This window comes from Rhinatrema bivittatum, chromosome 19, assembly GCF_901001135.1.
Source record: "Rhinatrema bivittatum chromosome 19, aRhiBiv1.1, whole genome shotgun sequence".
NCBI classification, from domain to species: Eukaryota; Metazoa; Chordata; class Amphibia; order Gymnophiona; family Rhinatrematidae; genus Rhinatrema; species Rhinatrema bivittatum.
Genome location: NC_042633.1, coordinates 20022089 through 20048970, shown reverse-complemented (window position 1 = coordinate 20048970; position 26882 = coordinate 20022089). Strand labels below are relative to the sequence as shown.

Here is a 26882-nt window from a genome sequence, read left to right as displayed (position 1 = left end):
AGGTGGACGCATTCGAAGTTAGGAAAGCTGAGGTAGGGAAATTTTGGAAAGCTATTCCCAGTTCCAAATTCGAGAGCACTCGCCACCAGGACAAAGAGTCCCAGAGAGACCGAGTGACTCTGATGTGGGCCCGGAGACTCTACGTGGCCTGTTGCCACTGCGACCTCAGGGGCCATTGGGTTCTACGCATGTATAAGCTTGCCAAGGGAGTAACATGGACAGTTGCAGCCATGTGGCCCAAAAGCCTCAACATGTGCCGACCTGAAACCTACTGGCTCTGTTGAATCACCACCGCTATAGACGCCAAGGTGACTGCCCTGGATCACAGCAGGAAGGCTCTTGCCTGAGCCATGTCTTGCAGGGCTCCTATGAAGTCCAATCGAGATGATAGGCTGAGATGGGATTTTGGGTAGTTAATGACGAACCCTAGTGTCTCCAACACCAAGATGGTCAAGCACAAGGATCAATCAGCCCATCTGAGAAGTGCTCTTGGCCAACCAGCCAACCATCCAAGTAAGGGAAACCATACTCTCAAGCCTGCAGGGGTGCACCCCCACCATGGTCAGGCATTTTTTAAAGATGCTAGCCCAAATGGCAACACTATACTGGAAGTGCTGTTTTCCCACCACAAATCAGATACTTTTGGGCCGATACAGTACAGATAGCCGGCATTTGGATGCGCTAGCTTTACCCCTTATTCAGTAAGGGGTAATAGCGCATCCAAAACGTGCGTCCAACCCCCCAAACCTAATAGCGCCTGCAACATGCAAATGCATGTTGATGGCCCTATTAGCTATTCCCCGCGATTCAGAAAGCAAAATGTGCAGCCAAGCCGCACATTTTGCTTTCAGAAATTAGCGCCTATCCAAAGGTAGGCGTTAATTTCTCCGGGAAAGTGCACAGAAAAGCTTTTCTGTGCACCTTCCGACTTAATATCATGGCGATATTAAGTTGGAGGTCCCAAAAGTTTAAAAAAGTAAAAAATTAAAAAAAAAAAAAAATTAAAATGGGCCCACGGCTGTCGGGTCGAAAACCGGACGCTCAATTTTGCCAGCGTCCGGTTTCCAAGCCCGTGGCTGTCAGCAGGCACGAGAACCGACGCCGGCAAAATTGAGCGTCGGCTGTCAAACTCGCTGACAGCCGCCGCTTCCATAAAAAAGAGGCACTAGGGACGCGCTAGTGTCTCTAGCGCCTCTTTTTACCGTCAGGCCTAATTTAAATAAATTAATTTACTGAATCACGTGCACAGGAGAGTGGCCTGTGCGCGTGCCGGGAGAGCGGGCATTCGCCCGCTCTCCCGCGTTTTTACTGTATCAGTCCGTTTGAGTTGGGAAGATCTTGTTGTGAGTATGCATCCTTTAAATCGAGGGAGCTTAGCCAGTCCTCTTTTTGCAGGAGGGAAATCATGATGCCCAGGAATGAGTCCCCCTGTTCTCTTTGGAATCAGAAAGTACCGGGAGTAAAATCCCTGCCCTCTTTGCCTTGGTAGTACAGGTTCGGCCACTCTGGCTGTTACAAGGGCAGAGAGCTCCCTTAACAGTACCTCCTGATGCGCTATTGCCCCCAAAACGGGCATGGAGAACAATTTGGTGGGACATCCAATAGGTTTCAATTGGTACCCTTAACGGATGATGGACAGAACCCACTGGTCCGAGGTTATGCTGGGCCACGGATCCACAAAGAATCGTAACCCGCCCCGGATCGGGGGGGGGGTCCCCGAGTCCAGTGTCACAGGTACAGGTGGCTGGCTCTTGCTCCCTTTGATCCAGTCAAAACCCCGTCCCGGGATTTGGCTGAGCAGCCAGCTGGGGCTTGGGAGCCATCTGCTGCCTGGGACGGCCGTGGGAGCTCATCCTCTGAATGGGAGCGAGGGGCCGGAGGATAGTATTTCCTCTGGCGGTAGAAAGACTTCCTCTGACCCTGCCTCGCAGACCTCCTCGCTGAGGAGGGCAGGTCTGAAATGCTGGCAGAATTGATGGAGGGTCTCATGGTGATGCCATAACTGGGAGACCATGTCCCTCATCTAGTCTCCAAAGAGATTCTCCCTGTACACAGCAAGTCAGCAAGTCTTTCCTGTACCTCCCATTGGAGACCTGAAGCCCGCAGCCATGCCATTCTGCAGGCACCAATTCCCGCTGCAGAGATTCTCGATGCAGTATCAAAAACATCGTAGGTTGAACGAACCTCGTGTTTTCCACATTCCAGGCCCTGATGCACTAGCGATAAGAAAGGGTCTTGCTGCTGTTCCAGAGGTTGCGCAAGAATTGACTCATGTATAGAGATAAGAGGAGATGCAGGCAATGAGCATGGCCCCTTGGAACACTATCCTTCCAAAAGCATCCATCGCTCTGTGATCCTTGCCCAGGGGCGCCAAGATATGGATCCGAGCGCGCTTGGCCTTCTTGAAAACGGATTCTACCACTACCAATTGGTGTGAAAGCTGTTGCTTCTTGAATCTGGTAGCCTGTTGGACGAGGTAAACCCCCATCTGCCTTTCAGTTGACAGGAGGTACTCTGTGAGGGGGTCCGGTGTACACAAAATTATGTACAGGGTGTTCCCAGATCCTCAGCAGTAACTCCTTTAAGATCTCATGCATAGGGACAGCCACAATTCTCTTTAGGAGCCTGGCATTGTGCTGGAGGAAGTGATGTCACTCCTCATGCGAGCCTCTTAACTTCTTGGGCTCCGCTTTCTCCGGACCTAAATAGCGCCGAAAACAAGTAAAGCGCCTACAAATTGCATGTTGCGCTAGCTAAACCTCCCTGGCAGCTAGAACAGATGTCGGCGAAACGAAAATCCATTGACCTCCGCAAATTTTCGTACTCCAAGGGTGGTGATAAGCCGGAGGACGTGCGGCCCAAAATGGCGCCTGTGGACACTATAGAAGAAACGGAGGAGGCTGACGACGACCCAAGCAAGGCTCCCAGCGATTTCCCCACCCGGGCAGAGATGTGGTTTTGCGAGCTGAGACAAGACCTCAAAAACTACAAAACTGAAGTCTATGTCCTGATCTCTGAACTCAGAGTAGACACTGTGGAGATAGGTAGAAGGATCGATGAGGCTGAGACCCGGCTCGACACACAGGGGGAAGGCTGGCATAGCCTGCCAACGAGACCACGATACTCTGCAAGTATCCTATCAATCTGTCTCAGACAAACTGGAGGATATGGAAAACCGTAGTCGCCGGAATATACGCATAAGAGGTGTCCCGGAAACTGAGGAGTTTACAGACTGCGTAGCAGTAGTGGAAAAAAATCTCTAAATTTTTTCTGGGGACAGCCGAGAACAATGTGGAAGACACTGAACAAATTATTAAGGTCGAAAGGGAACATAGAACATTGGGGCCGAAACTAGCAAACAGGCCACGTGATATTGTGGTGTGCTACCATTCATTTGCACAAAAGGAAAAAATCTTCAACTCAGCACGAAAACACCTCTGGCAATGGGAGGGACACAAGACTGCAGTCTTTGCAGACCTTACCTCGGCGACCCTAAAGAAATGGCAGGAGTTTTGCTGCGTCACCACTAAACTAACTGAAGACAACATAAGATACCATGGCTTTTCCCGGGGGGAATATCATTTATGTTTCAAGAAGTAGCCCACCCGGCCACTATAGTAGGTGAAGCAGCAGAGATCTTGAGAGAGGATGGTATAACGTTCGAGATCCCGCAGCGAGAGTTAAGGGCCACTTCTAACGCCGGCAGAGCTAACACCGGCACAACCTCGGTGGCAAAGGAGCCTGGCATGCTCCGTCATCAACTGAAACAGGATGGCCTCGGCCATCACCTGCACAAAACCCGCGAAGGACCAGTCCTCCAGTGGCGACCTCCTTTGCTCTTCTGGAGGAGACTGCTCTGAAGGGAGACCCTTTGAGTCCTTGGAGGATTCTGCTGTGTTGTCCCCTCCTCCCAGGGGTCATATGTGGCCTCACCCTCATTGTAATCCACAGGGGACGAGGCTCTAGGTGCTTGGCGTTTAATCAGAGGCACAGGCACCGGTCCCAGCAAAGCTGGACAGGGAGGAGGGCTGCAGGCCTCGGTGTCCCTGCTGGCCTTGATGGAGCTTCCTCTTCGGAGGAACTGGCAACAAGCACTATATTGTTTGGGGGAAACATTGCTAGCCTCCCAGGAATCAACGCCAACTAGGTTGGTAACACACTGATAAGCATATTGAGCCATTCCAGCAGTGGCTCCAAAAGGGCAAATGCAGGCACTGGCGGTGCCACCGGCTCGATGCCCTGCAATGTCCGCTCCACCGCCAGCTAGACTCTGCGCTACAACTCCTCCTCGAAAGCTGCCGATGCCAAAACAGACTGGAGGCAGGCGGAGTGGCCAAGTCTTCCTTGGATCCCAGAGGTGGATTGGCAACAGGACTGGTGGAGACCGTTGCAGAACCCTGGCATCAATGGAGGATAGGCACTCACCACGGGTTTGCTTCAGGGGCATCACAGCATGAGCTGGCACCTTCCCAAGCCCGGCACATTGTATCAAAGGTGACCAATGTGATGCTTCCTTGGCTTCCCTCAGTGCCTACCCAGTCTTTCCCCAAGTGCCGAAGTCAATGACGATGAACCCAACGTTCTCGACCTGGAAGAGACTGACAGGGGCTGGTCTCCGGCACCCCTATCCACCGGCATAGACTGAATCGATGGCCCTTGGTGTCGATGGCTCGGTGTCCATCGGTGCAGATGCCGCCAATGCTGATGGCTCTGACTTTCTCGACCCAAAGAGTTTCTCCATCTTATTGAGTCGAGTGCAACATCCCTTAGGGGGTCATCTAGGTGCACATATATAGAAACAGAAATGACAGCAGAAGACCAAACGGCCCATCCAGTCTGCCCAGCAAGCTTTCACACTTTTTTTCCCCCTCATACTTATGTTACTCTTGGCTCTTAGTAACCTTTTGGTTCTATTTCCCTTCCACCCCCACCATTAATGTAGAGAGCAGTGTTGGAACTGCATCTAAGTGAAATATCTAGCTTAATTAGTTAGGGGTAGTAACTGCCGCAATAAGCAAGCTACACCCATGCTTATTTGTTTACCCAGACTATGTAATTCAGTCCTTGGTTGTTGTCTGTATATAGATCCACTTTTCTTCATTCCCCTGCCGTTGAAGCAGAGAGCTATGCTGGATATGCGTGAAGCATCAGTCTTTCTCCCCTGCCATTGAAGAAGAGAGCTATGCTGGATATGTGTGAACATGTGGCAACCCCAGACATCATGCAATGCCCCCAGGCAGAGAACACACACCTCATGGGGGTCCATAATGGACATGGTCCTCAGTCACTGGGGGCATCGACAAAGCAGACGAGGCTATGACGAACGAAAAGGGAAAAAAACCGAGAGATGGTAACGGTGGGCAGGCACTACTGCCATGGGGGGGGGGGGGGGGGGGGGGGGGGGGGAGGGGGAACGGAAGCGAAAAAAAACTTAACAAGCGCCGAAAAACCTGACTGAGGAGTCTAAGGGAAACCAAGAAGGGACCCGGCATCAAAACACGAAAAAAGCCAAAACTAAATCAGTGAAAATGTTTTCCAAGGAAATTTCTTGAAGAAAAGCCAAGAGTTCACTTAACTGAGGCGAAAGCGCTGCAGAAAGAAAAAGGAGAATGAAGAGGGACCCTGCATAAACGCGGGGTATAGAGCATGCTCAGTATGCACAAAGTTCCAGAAACTGACACACGTTTTCCGTACCAGGCTCCATCTGATGTTACCCATGTGTGAGGACTACCATCCTGCTCATCCTAGGAGGATATTTCAAAACAGCTGAACAGAATATCCAATAACCAAAAAACTTTATATAAAATGTTTAAATTTCCCCAAACACCCATTCATTTTTTCAAGAGAGCTAACACACACACACCCAATAATGAAAACTAATAAAGATTTTTTTTAAATCCCTTGCTCTCCATGCCTGGGAACTTTTGATTTCCAGTCACCCTGAGATTGTTGTGGATTATTTGGGGGGGGGGGGGGGGAGTTCACACAAGCTTTCACCTCTCTCATATACACATTCTCTGTCAAACAAGCTGCTCTCAACACGCGTTCCCTTCTTCACATGATCACACATCCTCCCCTCCCATAACATACCACACCCTCACACATGCTCTCAGAGGGATGGTGGGCTGGGAGGGGAAAAGAGGGACCCAGGATTGTCAGAAAGGGTGGGCAACTGGACAGGGTGCCACTTGCAAGGTCTGAGAGGGGGGCACTGATGAACCTCATCAGGGGGCTGGGTGCCAGCACTGTAATGGCATGAGGCTTCCTTTGGCCTTATGCAGCTGCTGGCTCAGCAGGCCAGTCATGTCACCCAGGGAAGCACACCCCCCATGACCAGCCATGCTCCCTGGGCCTGGGGTACAGGGTTGCCCAGCAACAGGTCTCAAGAAAGCAAAGGGATACTAGGCAGAGACGTGGGAGACTGGGCTCAGGGATGGGTATGCTGAGCAGGGAGAGGGGAATAGAGAAGATGCTGGTCAGGGAGGAGGGGATCACTGCAGTATACAATGTTTTTAACATCAGGTAATTCCAACTTGCTAAGAGGCCAGTTAAAATTGTTTGGGTTTTTTTCCCCTTACAAACAATGGCTGTTTACCTGGCTGGACAGTCTGGCTCAGGCTGCTACAGCAGCAGTCAGGATAAGAGAAAACAGCCAGCCATGGGATGAACGAGGAGTGCCTCCAGCAGAGGTTAGGACTGTTCAGCTTGGAGAAGGGACGGCTGAGGGGGGATATGATAGAGGTGTTTAAAATCATGAGGGGTCTAGAACGGGTAGATGTGAATCAGTTATTTACTCTTTCAGATAATAGGACATGAAGTTAACATGTAGCACATTTAAAACTAATTGGAGAAAATCTCTCACTCAACACAATTAAGCTCTGGAATTTGTTGCCAGAGGATGTGGTTAGTGCAGTTAATATAGCTGGGTTTAAAAAGGGTTTGGATAGGTTCTTGGAGAAGTCCATTATCTATTAATCAAGCTGACTTAGGAAATAGCATTGGCTATTACTGGCACCAGTAGCCTTGGATCTACTTAGTGTTTGGGTACTTAAGCCTGGATTGACCACTATTGGAAACAGGATGCTGGGCTTGATAGACCCTTGGTCTGACCCAATATGGAAATGTATGTTATTATGCAACAGTCAAGGGGGGCTGCCACCCCAGAGTGATGAGTCTAAAGCAGCCAGGCAGAGAGAGACCAGAGGAAGGCACATACTACAGTGGGTAGCAGAGAGGCAACCACTGGCAGAGCATCTTCACAGCCAGCCACAGCGAGGTGGGAATGTGTGTATTGAATGAAGAGGCAGCTGTAGTGGCAGGCTGTGCAAATCCCGGTCGGTCAGGGACAGCATGACCGATTAAGCTGCAGGAAGTAGAGGCAGAGAAAGGTAGCTGTGGATTCAACTCCAGCGTGCAAAGATTCTGTATGCTTCTCCCTCCCACACTTCCTCCTGTGGCTGTGTCAGCTGCCTGAGAATCAGGCAGCTGATTGGAGGACTGATGCCACAGACATGTATACCAGGTTCTGATTGGCTGTGTGCAGCCAGCACAGTTCAGACGCTGTCCCAAGGCCATGCAAACAGCTTTGACTGGACATTACAGTGTCCGGTTACCACTGTAACCGGACACTGTACAGTTAGCTTGAAAACCCAACAGTCTGGTCCAAAACCAGGCAGTTGGCCACCCTAGACTGAATGGAATATTTGTCTAAATTGGCACAAGTGGCTCACTAAGAGAATATGGTATCTGACAGCAGGTGGGGAGGTTATCAGCTACAGAGAATACCCATCAACCCAACAATCTTGCCTCTCCTACCTGGTCCTTCAATGGTGACCTGGAGATCAGTAATATCTTCCTCATTGGGGAAGATCTTGATGCCTTCAGGTGGGTCTGATGTAAGGGTGGACACCTCCTTGTACACCAGGCGGATGATGTGTGGTGGCAGATTTTCTACGTTCGAATTCTAAAGGAGGCAGAATTAAAAAAGAAAAGGTAAGTTCACCATGTGCCTAGTGTGACAAAAAGTTATGGTAACATTTGATGGGGCTCCTGGACCTTCAACAGTATGCTAGAGAAAACAATATCAGTCCACCACTTTGATTTGTGGAGTGGGGCAGATAGTGCAGCTTTTGTAATAGACATTTGGAATGCATCATTACCAATGAGTACAAAAATGTTTGTCTTTTAGTGAATTGTGTACCTGCATTACTAAATTACTCATGCAGAATCTGGGCAGCTGCCTAGGTTGACAGGAGCGGAAGCTGCTAGGATCCTCTCAGTTCTCCTACCCTTATCAGTTAGCCAGTCCCTCTCACCTTGCTCTGATGTGTGCAGTCTTCTCCAGCACCACCCCTGCAACAGCTGATGCTTTCCAGCACCATGTGGTTCCTGTATTCCCATGCTGCTCTCAGTCTCATGAAACTACTGCTAGAGTACAGGCACCATGTGAAACTCAATTTCACTGACAGCCAGGTGGTGCCAGAAGGAATCAGCTGGGACGAGGGGGAGAGGGCCCTAGGCGGGGAAGGAGGACTGGCTGGGATGAGATGAGGATGCGAAGAGAGTCCATGCATGGTAGGGGGAGGAGGAGAAGGAAGTGTAGCAAAAGCAGATGACAAGCTGGGCCGGGGGGGGGGGGAGCGAGGTGGTGAGTGGTCACAGCTTCTGGTTTTTGTGGATTTTAATTTGGCAACATGCAAAGCTCTGAGCTGCCAGCAGTGCTAAGTTCTTGCAACTGTTGGCATTTGTGGTAACTAGGGGCACCAGCGAGTTGCTGTAAATATTGGTAGCTCCAACAAGCTAGCACTGCCTGCAGCTTGCCCAATTAAAGTCTCAGAAAACCACAAGCCCTAATTATGGTGCACTACTACAATACGCCTGAGGGAATTTTGCACCAAAAAGATTAAAACTACTACTTTTTAAGTAAAAGTTTTCATGACTCAAAGACTGATTACACTGTGCAGAATTGCCCCAGAACTAGTAAGTGCATTTATGATTTTTAATCTAGCTTCCTATAAGGACTGTACAAGATCAGAAGCTGCCCACCAAGAACTTTTGAACCATTCATCCAATTTTATTCAAATTTGTGCCACAGATAGTACAGTGTCTGGTGGCCTCCAGCTCAGTTTTAATGTGCTCTAGGACACTCAGAATCACCCATCTTGTGTCCTACAGATAAACAAGGCCACTTCCACTAAGCGTTTCATCAAGGTCAGTGTGTAATGGCAGAGCACTGGCACCTGGCCGGGAACTCGGAGCTCAAAGATTCTAGAGCTTTCAGACATGCCCTACTGAGCATGTGCAGCTGCAGTCATCACCCTGCCCCCTAGGCAGAGTCCCTCAATCCATGATATAACTCATTCAAGGAGAAACCAATTCCCAGGGGAGGCGGGTGGATTCCTTGAGGACAGTCATCCTGCTGTCCTCAAAGAACACACGACAGGATGACAGTCCTCACATAGGGGTGAATCCCTAGCTAAAGGCTACTCCACACAGGACAAAGCAGGGAACTCCACAGTGCTGAAAGTACCACTTTTCTTCCACTTGCCTGTGAGGCAGCAGAGCCCAAAACAGGTGAAGTTGGGAAGACAGTTGAACTCAACAAAAGAAAACCAGAGAACAGACACAAATACCCCTAAGGCAGTGGAGTGATGCAAAGTCCAGCGAGAAGCATACTTGGCCTCATGGGACTATTACAGTCAGGGCCTTTGGTTCAGCAAACCCGACAAGCAAAGTCTGTCTAGATCCTCCAGGATACAGGAAAAGACACAGAGAATCGACCAAGAGGACCACTCTTGGAGGAAGACAGCACGGTTTCCCTTGGTGTCATAAGACAACTGAAAAACCAACTGGGAGCAGAAAGCCCTCCAGAAAGGTTGTGGGTCACTAGCATCTGAAGGACAGAATGCCTTTGCAGAAGTGTGCCCAATGCTTGACTGATAGGCACAAGAGGCAGAAAACCCCAAGCAACACTTGGAAGAAAAAGTGGCAACAGTGGCCAAGTCTGTGGCAGACGACGAAAGCAATCCCTGAAAGGAACTGCTAGCCCAAAAAAACAGAGTAGGAAGTTAAGTTAGGCCTGAAGCGTACCCACACTCATCCTGTCAAGGACAGATCATCCTGTCCACAGGATAGCTCAGGTGAGCAGGGAGGCACTTTGGTCAACCAAGTGAAGTATGAAAAGCTAAAGGCAATACTGGCCAGAACTTGGCAAAAAACAAGGAAAAGGTAGTGTACCGTTTCCTACAGATATAAACTAAGATACCACAAATGCCCTAGCTCCCCCCGACATTCTCACTGGAAATTGGAAGGGCTGCAGGGGTAAGAAAAGGCTGCTAGACTTAACTCACACTGTTGATCTGAGTGTGACTTGTTTCAGAATGGAAACTCTACGTTCCGTAATAATGGCAGTACAAACAGGAGAATCTCATGTCTCTTGACCTGATGAAGGCCTAGCTACATATTCCCATTCGCCAAGAACATCAATGTTTCCTATGCTTCACCATTCTGGGACTTCATTATCAATTTCAGCCCCTGCCCTTCGGGTTGGCTACTACACCAGGACCTGCTCCAAGGTCATGGTAGTGGTTGTGGCATCTCTGCGCAAGGAGGGCATCTTGGTCTATCTGTACCTGGACTGGTTGATTCGGGCCAAAAGTGCAGACGAGAGTCACTTGGCATCTCGCAACGTGATCTCCTTGCTTCAGGAGCTAGGCTGGTGAACTTGGCCAAGAACAGTCAACAGCCATCTCAGACACTAGAGTATCTCGGCATGCAATTCAATATGGAGCAGGGCAGAGGTTCTACCGGAGAGTAGCATTCAGAAGTTAGTTACTCAAGTTCAAGCCCTGAGACGGAGTATTCGCCTGATGGTGTGGTCTTACCTGCAGTTCCTGAAATCAATGGCAGCCACGTTGGACGTAGTCCTCTGCGCGAGGGCGCACATGCAGCCCCTTCAGCGTACGTTGCTCTCCCAGTGGAATCTGAAGATGCAGGAATTCACAGCGAGACTCCACTTGCCATTGGAAGTGAGCATCCAGTTGTAGTGGTGGTTACAAGCTGATCATCTCAGGAAGAGGGTTTCCTTGGAAACACCAGACTGGCTAGTGCTCATAACTGATGCGAGCCTTCTGGGTTGGGGAGCTATCAAGAGTTTGTGGCGCAAGTTTGGTAGAATGCAGAGGAGTGGCAGTGGACCAATCAGTTGGAAGCACGTGCAGTTCAATTGGCATGCTTGTGGTTCGCTGAGCAGCTGGAAGCTCGTCTGGTAAGAATATCAGACAATGCCATGACAGTGGCTACATCAACCAAGGCAGAACCAGAATTCCAACCGGTGTCTGTAGAAGCAGATGCGCTCAAGGTGTGGGCAGAAGATCTTCAGGACATATCAGTCTCCCACATTGCTGGGAAGGACAATGTAAGGGCAGACTTCCTCAGCAGACAGGTCTTGGACCCAGGTGAGTGGGAGTTGGCAGACGAGGCCTTCCAACTCAGTGACGTGCTGCGCGTTGCCCATACCTAGACTTACTGGCGAGCTCCAACAATACGAAGGTACCACGGTTCTTCAGTAGCAGAAGGGATTTGAGATTGCTGGGCATCAATGCTCTTGTTTAGGTTTGGCCACAGAGTGCTGTGTTCTATGCTTTCCTGCCCTGGCCAATGATAGGCAGGGTCATAAGAACATAAGAAATTGCCATGCTGGGTCAGACCAAGGGTCCATCAAGCCCAGCATCCTGTTTCCAACAGAGGCCAAAACCAGGCCACAAGAACCTGGTAATTACCCAAACAATAAGAAGAACCCATGCTACTGATGCAATTAATAGCAGTGGCTATTCCCTAAGTATAATTGATTAATAGCCATTAATGGACTTCTCCTCAAAGAACTTATCCAAACCTTTTTTGAACCCAGCTACCCTAACCACATCCACTGGCAACAAATTCCAGAGCTTTATTGTGCGTTGAGTGAAAAAGAATTTTCTCCTATTAGTCTTAAATGTGCTACTTGCTAACTTCATGGAATGCCCCCTAGTCCTTCTATTAGAAAATGTAAATAACCGAGTCACATCTACTCGTTCAAGACCTCTCATGATCTTAAAGACCTCTATCATATCCCCCCTCAGCCGTCTCTTCTCCAAGCTGAACAGCCCTAACGTCTTCAGCCTTCCCTCATAGGGGAGCTGTTCCATCCCCTTTTTGGAAGATTGCGAGCTCGACCGAAACCATAATTCTGATGGCTCCGGATTGGCCCCAGAGGCCATGGTATACTGATCTTCAGGGGTTACTGGTGGGCAGGCCTCTCAGATTACCACTCAGGAAGAACCTATTGCATCAAAGGCCCATACGCACGACAATATGGGTCGGTTGTGTCATACTGTTTGGCCCTTGCGAGGGCTCTGTTGCTGAAGCATGGTTATTCTTTCACAGTCATTTTCACTTTGCTCCGGGCCAGGAAATTTTCTCTCTCTCTAGCTTAACTTAGGGTTTAGAGAGTGCTCGAGAGTTGGTGTGAGGAGCGAGGTTCTCACCCTCTTAAAGTTGAAATGCCACAGATATTGGGATTTAGTTTGGTTAAAGGCTTGGCCTTAAACACTCTAAAGGTGCAGGTAACAGCTCTTGCTTGCTATAGGAGGCGGGTCAGTGGTGGACACTTGTCTTCCCATCCAGATGTGTCCAGGTTTTTGAAGGGAGTTAAGCATCTATGTCCTCCCTTGTGGTTTAACCAGTGCCTCTTTGGGACCTTAATCTGGTCTTGCATTTTTTTGGTGGGTCCTACATTTCGGCCATTGTGTGGTCTCTTTGCAGCTGCTCACCTTGAAAACAAGTTGTTCTGGTAGCAATCTGGTCAGCACAGCGGGTCTCCAAGCTGCAGGTTCTCTTTCTTGCCATGAGCCATTTCTATGAATGACTTTGGGGTGGTACAGCTTAAAACTCTACCTTCCGTTTTGCCGAAAGTAGTTTTTAAGTTTCATTTGAATCAGTCTATTTCCCTGCCCACACTGGACAGCGAGAGATGAGTGTGATTATCGTCTGTTGCATGCCTTGGATGTCAGTGGCATCTGGTGCAGTACTTGAAAGTTATTCATTCTTTCAGGAAGTCTGATCAACTGTGTGCTCCATGGTGGAGGTAAACAAGAACTAGCAACGTGGGCAACTATAGCCCATTGGGTGAAAAGTCATCCGAGCTGCCTATGTGGATGCAGATGTCCCATTAGCTAGACAAGTCAGGGCACATTACACTAGAGCTCAAGCAGTTTCATGGGCGGTGCTTCGGTTGTCTCCCATCAAGATTTGCTGAGCAGCAACATGATACTTCTTACACACTTTCTCCAAGCATTAGCACGTGAGGGCTCAGGACAAGACAGCCTTCGCGCGGGCAGTGTTGACAGGACCGAGGGCAGCCTCCCGCCCTTTTCAGGAGTAGCTTTGGTACATCCCCATTGGTGTGGATTTGCCTGCCTGAGTGCAGAGGAAGGAGAAACTACTTACCTGATAATTTCCTTTCCTTTAAGGAAGGCAGGCAAATCCACAACCCACTCTGGGGTGCCTACTTGCTTTTAGTTCATCCTTTATAAGCAGATGAAGAGTTATTTCTGTTAATTTGTTTGAAGGACTGGTAAGTGACATAACCAGCCCCTAAGAGTTGATAACCTTTTTTCGCTGAGCTCAATGTTTCTCAGTTGGTTGGTTGGACTGTTAAGTTGTTCTCAAGTATAATTGGTTTGTCCACATTTTGGCTTTTCTAGATATACTGGCGGGCTGTTCTCAGGAGAGGGCTATGTGTCAGTGACATTAGCAAGTCAGCTTTACACCATCTCCTGGGAGGTGTGCATAACCCACTGGTATGGATTGGCCTGCCTTCCTTAGAGAAAAGGAAATTTATCAGTTAAGTAGTAATTTCTTCTTCTACTTGCCAGGTTCTTATGGCTTGGATTGGCCACTGTTGGAAACAGGATGCTGGGCTTGATGGACCCTTGGTCTGACCCAGTATGGCATTTTCTTATGTTCTTATGTTCTTACTCAGCAGGTATCAAAAAGGTGACTTCCACATGAAAGAAAGCCCTAATCTTCACTGGGGAGCTCCCCAGAAGGGGAGATCATGGTACAATGGGGAGACCAAATCCGGAATAACTCCCTCGCGAAATAGATCTGCTGCGCCTTAGGATGACTTGGGAAAGAGCATTAATGCCCAACTTGCCCTTGGATCTTGTCGGGGAACAGAGAGCGACCACCAGTCAGAGGTAATGAAATCCTTTTTGGGACATGGAGAATGAGGGGTCACCCCTTGTAGGGGTGGACAGTCCGACATCCAAAGGGGGACACATAAGGGTCGCCTCTGGAAATCCAGTTGTATTTCCCCTTCCTGAAGGGACAGGAAAGCAACATGAATTGGGGCCTCCCAAACCCAGAAATATTTTCTACTCTCCAGGGGAAAGTGGGTTACTGTTGATGATCACAGAGGTCCATAAATGACCAATCGATCACAGGTGGCCACCCAGACAAACAAGGTAGGCCACCATGGTAATCCATGGACCAGCAAGCAATGGTCCAATGACAGTCGCTGCCATCCCCACAACACCCACAGGTCCTGGCCAGCAAGGAGGTGCACAGATTCAAAAGAATTGAAGCTCCCGTTTGGCAAGGGACAGAGGCTTCCCTCTAAGGGGATTCAAGATAAGCTAACATGGGAAGAGTCAAAAGATATACCCCTCCTCTCTGGAAAGGAAAGACTCCCGACACTACTATCCATGCCCCTGGTGGTTCTACCAGGAATGGAGTTCTTAGGTCAGTCTTGTGGCAACAACGCACAACCTGTTATGCTCACCATGAGGGAACCTGGTAGCATCAATGATGCTTGAAGCCCCATGACCCCAGTGCCTTTGGAAATGTACGGCAGTTCCGGGCACTCGAGAGCATCAGCTCCCATGGCAACCAACGGCCTTATGCCATCCATGATCATTCTGGACACCGCAAAGGGGGGGGGCCTCTGGCACCCCCAATGCTCTACAGCCTCGAGAGCACCAGGCTATGGTGCACCTTGGTTGACTTGGTACTCCAGAGTGCCTTGGGTCAATGGTGCTGTGACCACCCCAGGCCCGAAGCCCTGGTGGGGCTGATGACTTCTAAGGCACTTGAGGGCTCTCAGGACCCTCACACCTTGGCAGTTAATGGCATAGCAGGTGACCAAGCACTTGACAACCCCGGTGTCCCATGGCTGAAGAGAGCAAAGCTAAACGCCAAGTCTACACAGCTCCGTGGAAAAAGAGACTAAGGGACACTGCCTAGGGAGCAGGGTGACAACTACAGCTGAACATGTTCAATAGGGCATGTTTGAAAGCTCTAGAATCTTTGAGATCAAAGTTCCAGGCCAGGCTCCATCCGATGTCACCCATGTGAGGACTGCCATTTGGCTAGGACAAGTGAGAGGCTCCCTAAGACTCCCTACCTCAATTGAGAGACCCCATCAGCGACTTTACGATTGGATCTGGGGTCGGGGGACAATTCCAGAGCTGACATCAGATTCACGCCCTCTGCTGAGCAGCTTTCATTGGGGGCAAGCTTCCAGGAAGGGTAAGGTGAACTGTGAGCTCTTCTCATCTGTTCTTTTCCCACTACTGTCATCTCTGCATGGAATGGTGTCCCTCTGGCCTGGAACAGGTCCATTCCTTTAAGGGAAACCTTGTTTGTGGGGAGATTAATAAAGTAAAAAAAAAAAAAAAAGGATATTGTTGTCTCAGGCAGACTGCGGTGATTGAAGAACCCTGTAAGTGGGGTTCAAGAGGACTGGTGATGGCGAGAGTCACATTCAGGGGGGGGGGGGGACACACAACCTGCTTTCAATGAGGCCAGGGAAGCCCTGAGCGGGAGGGCTGGCAATTTATGCACACTGCGTGGTGGAGCCAAGATGGCGCCAGCAGCACTATGCGGGCGCTATGTTCTGCCTGCGGGCTCAGACTAATTATGCCTGGGGGGGGGGCCTCTGCACTTGTGTAGGAGTGTTTCGCGGCCAAGGGAGATATGGCTACCTAGGATTTTGTAGCAGTTGAAAGCCCTGGGGCGGCAGTTAAAGAGTTCTCCTTCCTCACCACAGAGGAGAATCAGGCAGCCATATCTGCGTGGCACGTGGAGCTGAACCGAATAGTCCAAAGACTGTGGGTTCCAACGAGACAGTAGCAAGCACTGAAGAGGATGCGTATGCGCTCTCGTCCACGGCACCACTTCCAGGGTTACCGCCATCAAGCCGAGCACCTGTAGATAGGACCACACCGTCAGGCATATAGTGTTCAACTGATACACTTGACATCAATTTCTAAATCCGAACGTCCGGCAGGAAAACTTATCCTGCCCTGTGTCGAACCAAACCCCCAGATACTCCAACACCTGGGATGGCTGAAGTCTGCTCTTGGCCAGGTTCACCACCCAACCGAGCTCTTGCAACAAGGAGATCACCCTGAGAGTCACCAGGCAGCTCTCTTCATGAGATATGGCTCGAATCAGCCAGTCATCCAAGTATGGGTGCACCAGGATCCCTTCTCTTCTCAAGGCCACCGCTACCATCATAACCTTGGAAAAAGTTCTGGAGGCAGTGGCTAGACCAAAAGGCAGCACCCAAAACTGATAATGGCACCCCAACACCAGTAAAATGTAGAACATGGTGTTCCAAATGGATGGGAATATGAAGGTAGGCCTCAGACAGATCCAAGGGGGTCAGAAATTCCAAAAGCACTGCCATTATCACAGAGTGCAAGGTTTCCATGTGAAAATGAGTCACCTTCAAATGACGGTTGACCCTTTTGAGATCCAGGATGGGATGAAAGGAACCCTCCTTCTTGGGTGCAACAAAATTAATGGAATATCGCTCCATACTTTGATATGTGAACACCGGAACCACAGCCCTCAGCCTGAGGAGCCTTTGAAGCGTTAACTCCACTGCCTGCTTCTTCTGCAGGGAGTGGGGCAAGGAGATACCATGAACACGTCCAAAGGAATACTGCGAAATTCCAGTGCATATCCTTCTCATATCACCTCCAGGATGTGATGTGATCACGACCCATCTGATGAAAAGAGAGGCAACCCCCCCCCCCTTCTCTCTTGTTCCCAAAGTTAAGTCAGCAAACAGAGGTCTGCCGATAGGACTGGGAGGGCTTACCGGCTGAGGTTCTGTCTGGACAGGGACAAGTGAGATAGACTGCGCCTGCATGAAGGCTTTGAAAGAATTCCACCCAAGAGAAGGCAGCCGGGTCCATGCCTAACCCAGGAGGTACTGGGGTCTGTGCAGTTAAATTTCCCTCTCCCATGGATAACCCAGTCCTGGGGTTACTCAGATCCGGAGTACTTCCTGTTAAAGCTGTGGCTAACCCGTCCTCTGAATGGGAGAAGCTGGGCTTAGCAAAGTCCGGGGAGGCTAATGCTCCCTGGGTTTCCTCACAGTGCTGACATAAGTAAGAATCCAGGTCAGATTGTGCAGCCCTAATATGACAAGCAGTGCAGAGAGAAAGGCGCTTATGTTTCTTTGCTGCCAGAGCCGCTGGCGATGGTAACTGCGTGTTTAGAAGGTTTATGCTTAAAATTTTATGTGCACAGATTTTGGGCGCCTACATGGGCCGCGAGGCATACGCACAGCTCGTGCACCCAGCTTTACTAGTAGTCTGCGCCCTAGTAAGTTGTACAAGTATGTACACATGCGATGTTATGCGCACAGCTGACATGCACTGCACATAGCTAAGCTCTATGGTGGGCAATACCGTCACAAAAACGCACGCAAGATGGTGCCACCGGCCTACCACATGGCCATGGTAGGTCGACCAAACCTAAAGCAGGGCCTAGCCTACGGGGGGAGGGGTACTCAACCCGCTCGGAAGCCCACTTCCCCTTACCACAACGGGATCAGAAATTACATTGGTACGGCACGCTGATCAGGGAGACCAGAGGAAGTCTTACCAAAATCCCTCCGTCATCTCGGAAGCGGGAGGAAATTTTTTTTTTACACTTACCTGGGCTCAGCACTTACCGCCTGAGTACAGAGACAGTCTCCAGCTGCGGGGAGAGAGGGCTTTGGCCTTCATTGCTGCGCTCGACTTCCTACACCTGCTGCCTTTCAGCTGCTTCAGCAGCAAAGTCCACGCCAGGAACTGGCTACTGGACCAAGGCACACCTCTGAGGGATCTCGAAAATCACCTCAGGAATTCTCAACTGGGGGAGGCACCTTTTGGTATCACCACAGGAGAACTGAGCTCAATCTTTTCTCCAATTTAAAAGTAGAATTTCTTCTTCCAAAAGGTACAGCGATCCCCATAGAGAAAGAATGTCTACATCTGCTGGAGACTGAGAAATACTGAAGGGCCGAGGTCACAGTAGGGGTGTACCTAGGGTGACATCAGCTTTGAAATCTGACTCCCTCTCCATCTGCTGGCTGGGGAGCATAAACCCACTGGTCTGAGTCCATCTGGCAGTACACTAGGAAATAATAGGCTGCATCTATTGGATAGCCAAATAGGGGGCCCAAGCAGTTTTACCAGATCTGCACACCAATGTCTTCTTGGCCTAGCCAGATTTATTATCACTGCAGATAAGCGAGTCTCTATTCTTTTCACAGTCCTGCTTATGATGGAAGGTGGTGGGAAGACAGGGGAGAATCAAAGCATCTATTCTGCTACAGCCTCATTCCTTCTCAGGACCTTGGAATTCCTGTGGGTTGCCATCAGCTCCATAAACGGAATGCCCCACCAGTCCACTATTAATTGAAAACCTTCTCAGCTGAGCTCCCACAGAAAGCATTCTCTTTCAACTTCACCTTACATCCTTTTCTCCAAGATGGAACTTGTAGGAGATTTTCATTTTCTGACTTATTCTAGATGGTATATAGAGTCAACAATTATTGCAAACATCCTGCATCATTTTGAACTTTGACCGCATTCTCACCAGAAGCCAATGTAACAGAGCTGCACTCACCCTCATTGGACAAATATCAGTCGTGCCACCATATGCAACTGCTGTGGCATTGTCCAACAGCACCCAAACTGACCTTCCCTTCACTAACTGAAGGAACTTTACAAAGGCTAGTCTGATAGACCTAGTTTCCAGCCTGTTTATGGACTACAAGGCTTTCTTTCTGAACTAGAGACCCTGAGTCACTTGATTAAGACAGTGAGCCCCCCCCCGCCCGACCTCTGTACTCACATCTGAGGTTACTATATTCCAGGAAAGAAACTCAAATCCATGCCCTTCAACAAACTTTAGGGTATCACCCACCATTTCAAATTGTACCTTATTGGGAGACAAATTTCATAGTACTAAGACTTGTGGGACCAATGGAACCATAAGGACAACTGCAGGGATGCATATAAGCCCAAGCCCATGGAACTAAGTCCAAGGTTGCTGCAATAAGTCACAGAAGTTGGAGATCGTCCCACACATTAGACTCCCTTTGACACAGAAATGCTCAAATTTTCCACCAGTGACTTTTTCAGGTTAGGAAGAGGCCCTATTTTTAATCAGATTGGGCTCCCAAGAACTCTAAGGAATGGGAAGGGATGTAGCCTGCTCTTTGAATAGTTTACAATCCAACCTAGGCATTCCAAGACCTGGACAACTCCAGCAGATGACAACAGGTTATATTGGAAAGATTTGGCATGGTTGAGTCAACTGACTAATGCCTTCCCTGCAGAAGGCCACTGCAACTAAGAGCATCACCTTGATGAAGGTCCTTGAGGCCATATTGAGTCCAAATGGCAGAGCCCTGAAGTGGAAATGCTGTCCCAGGACACAGAACCTGAAATCTCTGGTGATCTTCCCAAATGGGAATATGAAAATACACCTCTACCAGGTGCAGGAATAAACTCCTCTTTCCTTACTACCACTATAATGGCATGAACAGTCTCCATTCTTAAACAGGGAACCTGGAGGCTCTTTTTGACCACTTTCAGGTTCTCGGACCCGTCCTTTGGGACTACAAAATAGAGTACATTCCCTGGCCTTGATCAGAAACAGAATCATGGCTTCCAATCTGAAATTTTTCCAGGGTGGCTCATCACTTTCTTTGCTGGTGATCGACATGCAGTAAGAAATCAAAGGCATTTATGATGGGAATATCCCTTCTACACAATATCTAAGACCCACTGGTCCAATGTGATCTGGTTCCGCTCCCATTAGAACAAAGTCAATCAACTACTGGAATTAAATTTAGAAGGAACGCAGTGAATCTCACTGGCATGAACAAACATCTCCAGACACCCCAGGGCATCACTCCTTGGCCATATGAAACAAGTGAATCCTGCCTTGAAAGTGACTCCCCCAGGAGGAGGACTGCTTTCCTGCCTGAATCTTCATGATTCCTGGAAATAACTACAGCTTCGGGTGCCCCAAGATCCTGTCCACAAGAAGCCTCTTGGGCTTGGGATTCTCCCATATCCTTGACCAATATTTCCAGCTCCTCACCAGATAGTAACTTGCCCTAAAGGGCAGCTTACTGAGACGGGCTTTGGACGCAGTGTCCATGGCCCACAGTGGTCTTTAGACCACAACTATAGAGGTCACAGAATCAGAGACACACAAGATCATACATGGCATCTGCCAAAACGTCTATGCCCAAACATGTTGAATCTGTATTCTCAGGAAGCTGCTGAATTCAGCGATCCACAGCCAGAGAAAGATTTCTTTCACAAACAGATTTATGGCCAGCGCAGCCACCAAGGCAGCCTGATTTAGGAGGACTTTTAAGCTTCTTAGCCTGTGGATCCTTAACAGCCATATCACCTTCTACTAATATAGTAGTCATGTGTTACGGCCGACAGAACGTCCACCTGAGGAACTCAAAAGCTCTCATCCTCCGCAGGCAGGGGGTACAATCTGCTCATAACCTTACTCCCCTATAAGCCCTCCCCAAGGGAATTTTCATTCTGCCATCATGCATTTTAAGGCTTCAAAGCCTTGAATATTTCCTCCAAAATTTGAACTCCCTCCACAGATTCTGCTACATTAGAGTCAGATTTCCAGAGGAAACAATTTGAGCAATGAGAGCAGACAGCTTTTTCTTAGAAGGAGCTAATGACTGAGGAGCTCTCAGTCTTAGAACACGCCCCTTCCTCCAGGTAGTACAATGATTTATCCGAATCTTACTGGTTACCCAAGTCCAATCCCCTAGGGGATTCAGAGGAGGCAGGAGAAGCCAGAAAATCAAGACATCTGGAGCCACCCTTTGCTGCATTAAAGTGGAGCCTTAATTATTAACAGGGATGGAATCCATGCCAAGCTCTGCAACCGGTGGTAAACAGCTCCCACCAAGCCACTGTTTAGCACAGAAGGCCTGGTGCATAATCACAAATTCCAGGGCAAAACATCCCGGAGCAAGGTAACCATATCCTCTACAGATCTCCTGGGTGCCATCTCCTTCAGGGGAAAAGATCAGAGGTCCCTGCCTCCCTGACGCAGATGCCTCAGAGGGCAAGGCTGAAGATGGCTAATGAAAAGCGGAATATAAATGAAAAAAAGAGCAGGCGAATGCCCGCTCTCCTGTGCGCGCAATACAGTATCTTAATTTATTTAAATTAGGTCCGACGGTAAAAAGAGGCACTAGGGACACTAGCGCGTCCCTAGCACCTCTTTTGACGGAAGCGGCGGCTGTCAGCGGGTTTGACAGCCGACATTGGATCTCGAGCCCGCTGACAGCCACGGGCTCGAAAACTGGACGCCAGCAAAATTGAGCGTCCGGTTTTCGACCTGACAGCTGCGGGCCTATTTTAAATTTATTTTTTTTTAATTTTTTAAACTTTCGGGACCTCCGACTTAATATCGCCATGATATTAAGTCGGAGGGTGCACAGAAAAGCAGTTTTTACTGCTTTTCTGTGCACTTTCCCGGTGCCCGGAGAAATTAGCACCTACCTTTGGGTAGGTGCTAATTTCTGAAGCAAAATGTGCGGCTTGGCTGCACATTTGCTTTCCGAATCGCGCGGGAATACCTAATAGGGCCATCAACATGCATTTGCATGTTGCGGGCCCTATTAGGTTCGGGGGGAGGGGGGTTAGACGCGCGTTTTGGACTCGCTATTACCCCTTACTGAATAAGGGGTAAAGCTAGCGCGTCCAAATGCCGGCTAACAGTACGCTCCGTACTGTATCGGCCCGAAAGTAAGTTAGAATGTCCCAATAGAGAGGTAGTTGTAAAAGCTGGAAAAAAAAAACATTCAACTCTTCATTTAAATTTAACATCCCCTGACACGCCCCCCCCCCTTGCCCCATGGGATGGAGGATCGAGAAAGGCCCAAGGCCTGAGACTGAATCTGCAGGCGGAAGCTCTATATGAGCATTTATGTGGGGCAAAACATAGCAGGCTAGACAGCATATCTCTAGCTGCTGAGAGCTAATCTCAGAAGCAGGCTGTGGCAGAGAACTGTGTTGAGCCGGGCGGGCCTGCTCGCCGCCCCCCCCCCGGTTGAGGTTGCTCAGCAGCACTGCCCCCTTGTGTCCTGGGCAGCTTCTACACTCTAAGTACAGGAGTTGAGGGTACCATCACAAAAGGAATGCCACTTGCAGATGGGCACAATCTAAAGCATTTTCAGTTGCACCTGTGCAGTAAAATATCCTTCAATCGCCAAATATGAAGTATTTTGGAAAGAACTGAAAATGTATCTGTTTAAGCAAGCTTTTGAAGAGGGCATAAGCTAATGGCTCTTAATAGAAAGGTTATGGTTAAATGTGTGTTAAATGGCTTATTGATGACTGCATCAGAGATGTAACAACAGATGACTATATTAAATATCATTTTTATAATCTTTGTACAATGCTATTGATAAAGGCAGAATATAAGTCTTGTAAAAAATAAACTGCTGCTCCCAGTAATTCCTCTATTTTTTCAATAAAACTGTAATGCCTTTGCCTAAAAGGGGGAAGTAAGGGAGAGAACAGGGGAGGGAAAATGTCAGAGACTGTCCTTCCTTCACTGTGGGCTCCTAACCTCCCTCCAAGAGATCAGCCACAGCAAGAAGCCCGAAAGCCACCTAAAAGGGCAATTACATCCAGGACCACTAAAGAACCTGATATTAGCCCTAAGGTCTACTCCACCGGGAAAAACAGAAGGTCCTGGAAGGTAAAGCTAGGGAATCAACTCAAAGAAAGGCTGTTGCCCTAGCCTCTTCTCAAATAGGCCAAGACCTGGGGCCAAGGACCCTGGACTTTTGCTGCACCAATGTCCACCATCTGCTGAAGAGACTACCAGCAAGGGCCCAGGCTGAACCTCCCTTTGGGGCCAATGGAATAAAGTGCACCCAGGTTTACACATGGTTGGATGCACTAGACTAGCACCCGATGCAATGAAATTAGCATGACCAAAATGTGCACCCAATCAAATGCATAGCCAATAGCGACCATCACATGTAAATTCCATGCAGATGAGGCTATATTAGTGCCCCGATGCAGAAAAGTGCAGAGCACCCAACACACACTTTTTAACACGTTAAATTTAACTCCAGCCTCAGAGGTGGAGTACAGTCAATTCACGGGCTCATGAGAATTAAAAAATAAAGTCCTCTGTGTTAACATAAGTGTGTCGTCCTACTCAGTATCACTGTAACACTAATTTACTGCTTGCAGTGGAGAAAAATAAATGTATACTGGCTTGATTAAAAAAAATTCCTTATGGCCGCACAGTTTAGACACCCATAGCAAGGGGTGCTTAATATAAAGACACTTCAGCAAGTTCAGCAAAATAACAGAAAAAAATTGGCCTGAAGAAGCAGGATTAAAAATGGAGGCTCATATTGACTGCCTGTTGTAACTGTGGCCACCCTATGCCATTGAACGCTACGGACGCACAATTCTCCCCTCACATACTTTTTTTTTTTTACACAGTTCCTCATTTAAATACTGGTTCAGGCAGCCAGAGGATGTGGTTGCACGCATGTTAGGAAATGGCACTCAATAAAAGCGTCAATTTTCAGTGCGTCTTATTATTATTGATTCAGCCCATGCATCTGATGATACCAGAGAAAAAGGTGTCTTCTGTCTCCATCAACCAGGGAGAAGGGGGGGGAGAATCTGCTCGACTGAACTGGTCTAGCTAACGGGCCGATACAGTAAAAACCACGGGAGAGCCGGCACTCCTGGGTGCACGATCGAGTATTTAAATGTGGGCCCGCAGTAATAAGGAGGTGCTAGGGCTGTTAGTTTTGACAGCAGACACTCAATTTTACCTGCATCGGTTCTCAAACCCTTCGACAGGCATGGTTTCGGAAAACAGACGCCGGCTAAATTGAGCATCTGTCATCCAACCCACGGGCCACAGGCAGATTTTTAAAAAACATTTTTATATTTTTTGTTTATTTTTGGGATCTCCGACTTAATATTGCTATGATATTAAGTCGGAGGGTGTACAGAAAAGCAGTTTTTTCTGCTTTTCTGTACACTTTCCTGGTGCCAGCGAAATTAACTCCTGCCTTTGGGCAGGCGTTAATATCTGAAAGTAAAACGTGCGGCATTTGCATGTTGTGGGCGCTATTAGTGTTGGGGGGGAGGGTGTTTGTCCGCGCGTTTTCCACACACTCTAACCCCTTACTGTAAAAATAGCGCATGGAAAATGCACGGCCAAAAGGGGGCTAACTGTGCACTCGGCCGAGCGCACCATACTGAATCGGCCCCTAAGTAAGGAAGTACATTATTTTCTCTGACTTCCGCAATCTATTACCTTGGCATTTCAGAGCCTCTGTTAAATTCCAGCTCCTCATCAGTGTGACTCATCACACAAGACACACATGAACCGAAAATGTATGTCAAACGGGGAGGAAGGAGTTTGCCTACTACTGCTTGTTAGCTTTTCAAATTCGTTTCACGGTCTACAAACGGATTGTTTAGCTTGGCTTTAAATATAACCTATGCCTCTTTATAACAAACACCTTGTTCACCCCAGCAAAACAAGACTTGTGCAGTGCCTGGCAAGTCACCAAGATCTGCTCTAGCAGAACCTTCCTCTGGGACAAACAGGCGATTCGCAGCCCCTGTGCTGTGAAGCCTGCTCTTTCCCCACAACCACTTCTTGTCCACCAGTTCAGTCTGCTCATGGGAAGGACTTCTTACAGGTGAGGGAAGCTCTCTGTTGACCTCAGTCTTGTGAAACTCTTGGTGACTGGCGATTTGTGGGTGTATATGGGTATGCATATTCCTTCCCCAACATCGCATGCTTCTCGATACACACGGGTGCGCAGCCCCTCTACGTACTATCGTGCGGAACACACAAGCAGCTTATAGCCAGTGGCAGGCCTCGAGATGGGGGGGGGGGGGGGGGGGGCGAAGCTGGCTCCTCAGATGAAGTCCTGCTTTCTGGGGTGCCGCTTTGCTACAAAATCCTTAGCCACCCCAACAAAGCAGGCACTGTGTGTATCCGCTTTGAGGCAGGACAAAAGTTACCATATATCTCTCTACAAAGAGTTGCCCTCAGTATTCCTCTTTAATTATATATATTTACATCGGGGAGGGGCTCCCCCCGCCTCACAGAGAAACCCAACCACGAAATTATAATAATAATAATAAAAGGGCGGTCACTCACTCACCATGGCCGGGCGGTGGGACACACACAGACCCGGGAGCGGCACGTCCCCCCTCACCCGCAAGAGAGAAACCGCCGCCGCCGCCAGGACCGGAAGTGACGTCGTCGTTCCGCCGAATGGACTTCCGCTTTCCCGTCAGGAGCTTACAGTTCTTTTTTTAATTATTGTTTCGTTTAGAAGTCAAAAACATCCGTTTCGAGATTGTAACGCGACTCACAATTGTGCGCAAGCAGAAGGCCGCGGCCTGGCCTAGCCTGTACTAACGGCCGTTCACAGTCTGCGCGCGCCTGCGCGTGACCCGACTGATGGGTCATACTCCGCCCCTTATTTATATAACCTCCGCCAACCTGCCTCCTCCGCACCCCTCCTCTCTACGTCACCTAAAGCCGCCCCCCTCTCGCCCTACCCAACTCCGCCGGCTACCAATCGGCCTAAGATACAGATTCGTACTCACCGCCCTTCGACCAATCGGAGGGTAGCGAGACAAGAGGTGGAAGAGGGGTGGGTGGTTAACGCGGAGTTTAGCGTCACTGTGAGTCCTCGTACTGACGTTGGACGCCGGCATAGTATAAGTGCGTCCTAGATCCTTCTCATTGGTTAGTTTGAAAAAAAAAAAAACGGGTAGGGTGCAACGGTTGGAATTTTGGAGCACCCGTGGCGTGGGGCGGAATTTGGAGGATGAAGGTCGGATGAGAAAAGCCCTAGCAAATCTGAGAGGCGGGACTGTTGCCTAGGCAACCGGAACTTTGCAGCCAATTGCCTGAGGGAGAATTGAAAATTTGAAAAATAACCAGATTTTTAAATAAAAAAATTAACAATGGAGTGCAGTAACAGGCTGCGTGATTGGCCATCTACCCAATACGCCATCAGTTATTTAAAATATTGGAAAAAAAATACAAAGAGCATAGCTAAACTGTAGTGGGGAGAAAATTATATGAAAGTCATCTGATTTCTTCTGCATTGATTAATTGCCTACCGAGCCAAGTGGTCCAGTCTGTAATAGAATGGGATAAAGAATGCTCTCAGGGCAAACACTGAGTTGAACTTTGGAAACTTGTTTATCAAGTGAAGAGCAGTACCAGCAGGGCTTAAGCAGGTGGTGGTGGGGGAGAGTCGCTTGTCTGTGCCTGGGACCTGACTCACCAGGAGGAAGGGATGCCTGGCCAGCAACCCTATCCTGGACAGGAAGGTTCCCGGGCTCGAGCACTTGTTTACAAAGCCCTGTAAAAGTTCTTGGTTCTCCTGTGGGAGGCCGGAGCCTCACCTGTGCACTGACCGCAGGGCTGAATTAGCCATGCTGTCATGGGATCTGTCCATCAGGTCCAGGAGGCGGAGCTTGATAAAGCAG

The 26882-nt window shown here is 49.0% G+C and overlaps 1 protein-coding gene across 1 annotated transcript in view; it reads right to left on the bottom strand.

The window, feature by feature from the left end:
- The window catches only part of UBE2S (ubiquitin conjugating enzyme E2 S), a 30035-nt gene extending 4188 nt beyond the window's left edge, over positions 1 to 25847 (bottom strand). Inside the window, exons 1-2 of the mRNA XM_029585477.1 lie at positions 25538 to 25847; positions 7816 to 7963 (exon numbers count right to left, since the gene is read on the bottom strand). Coding sequence (XP_029441337.1) covers positions 7816 to 7963; positions 25538 to 25540 — 151 coding nt within the window. The 5' untranslated portion in view covers positions 25541 to 25847. The remainder of the gene's footprint in view (positions 1 to 7815; positions 7964 to 25537) is intronic.
- Between the last annotated feature and the right edge of the window lie 1035 nt (positions 25848 to 26882).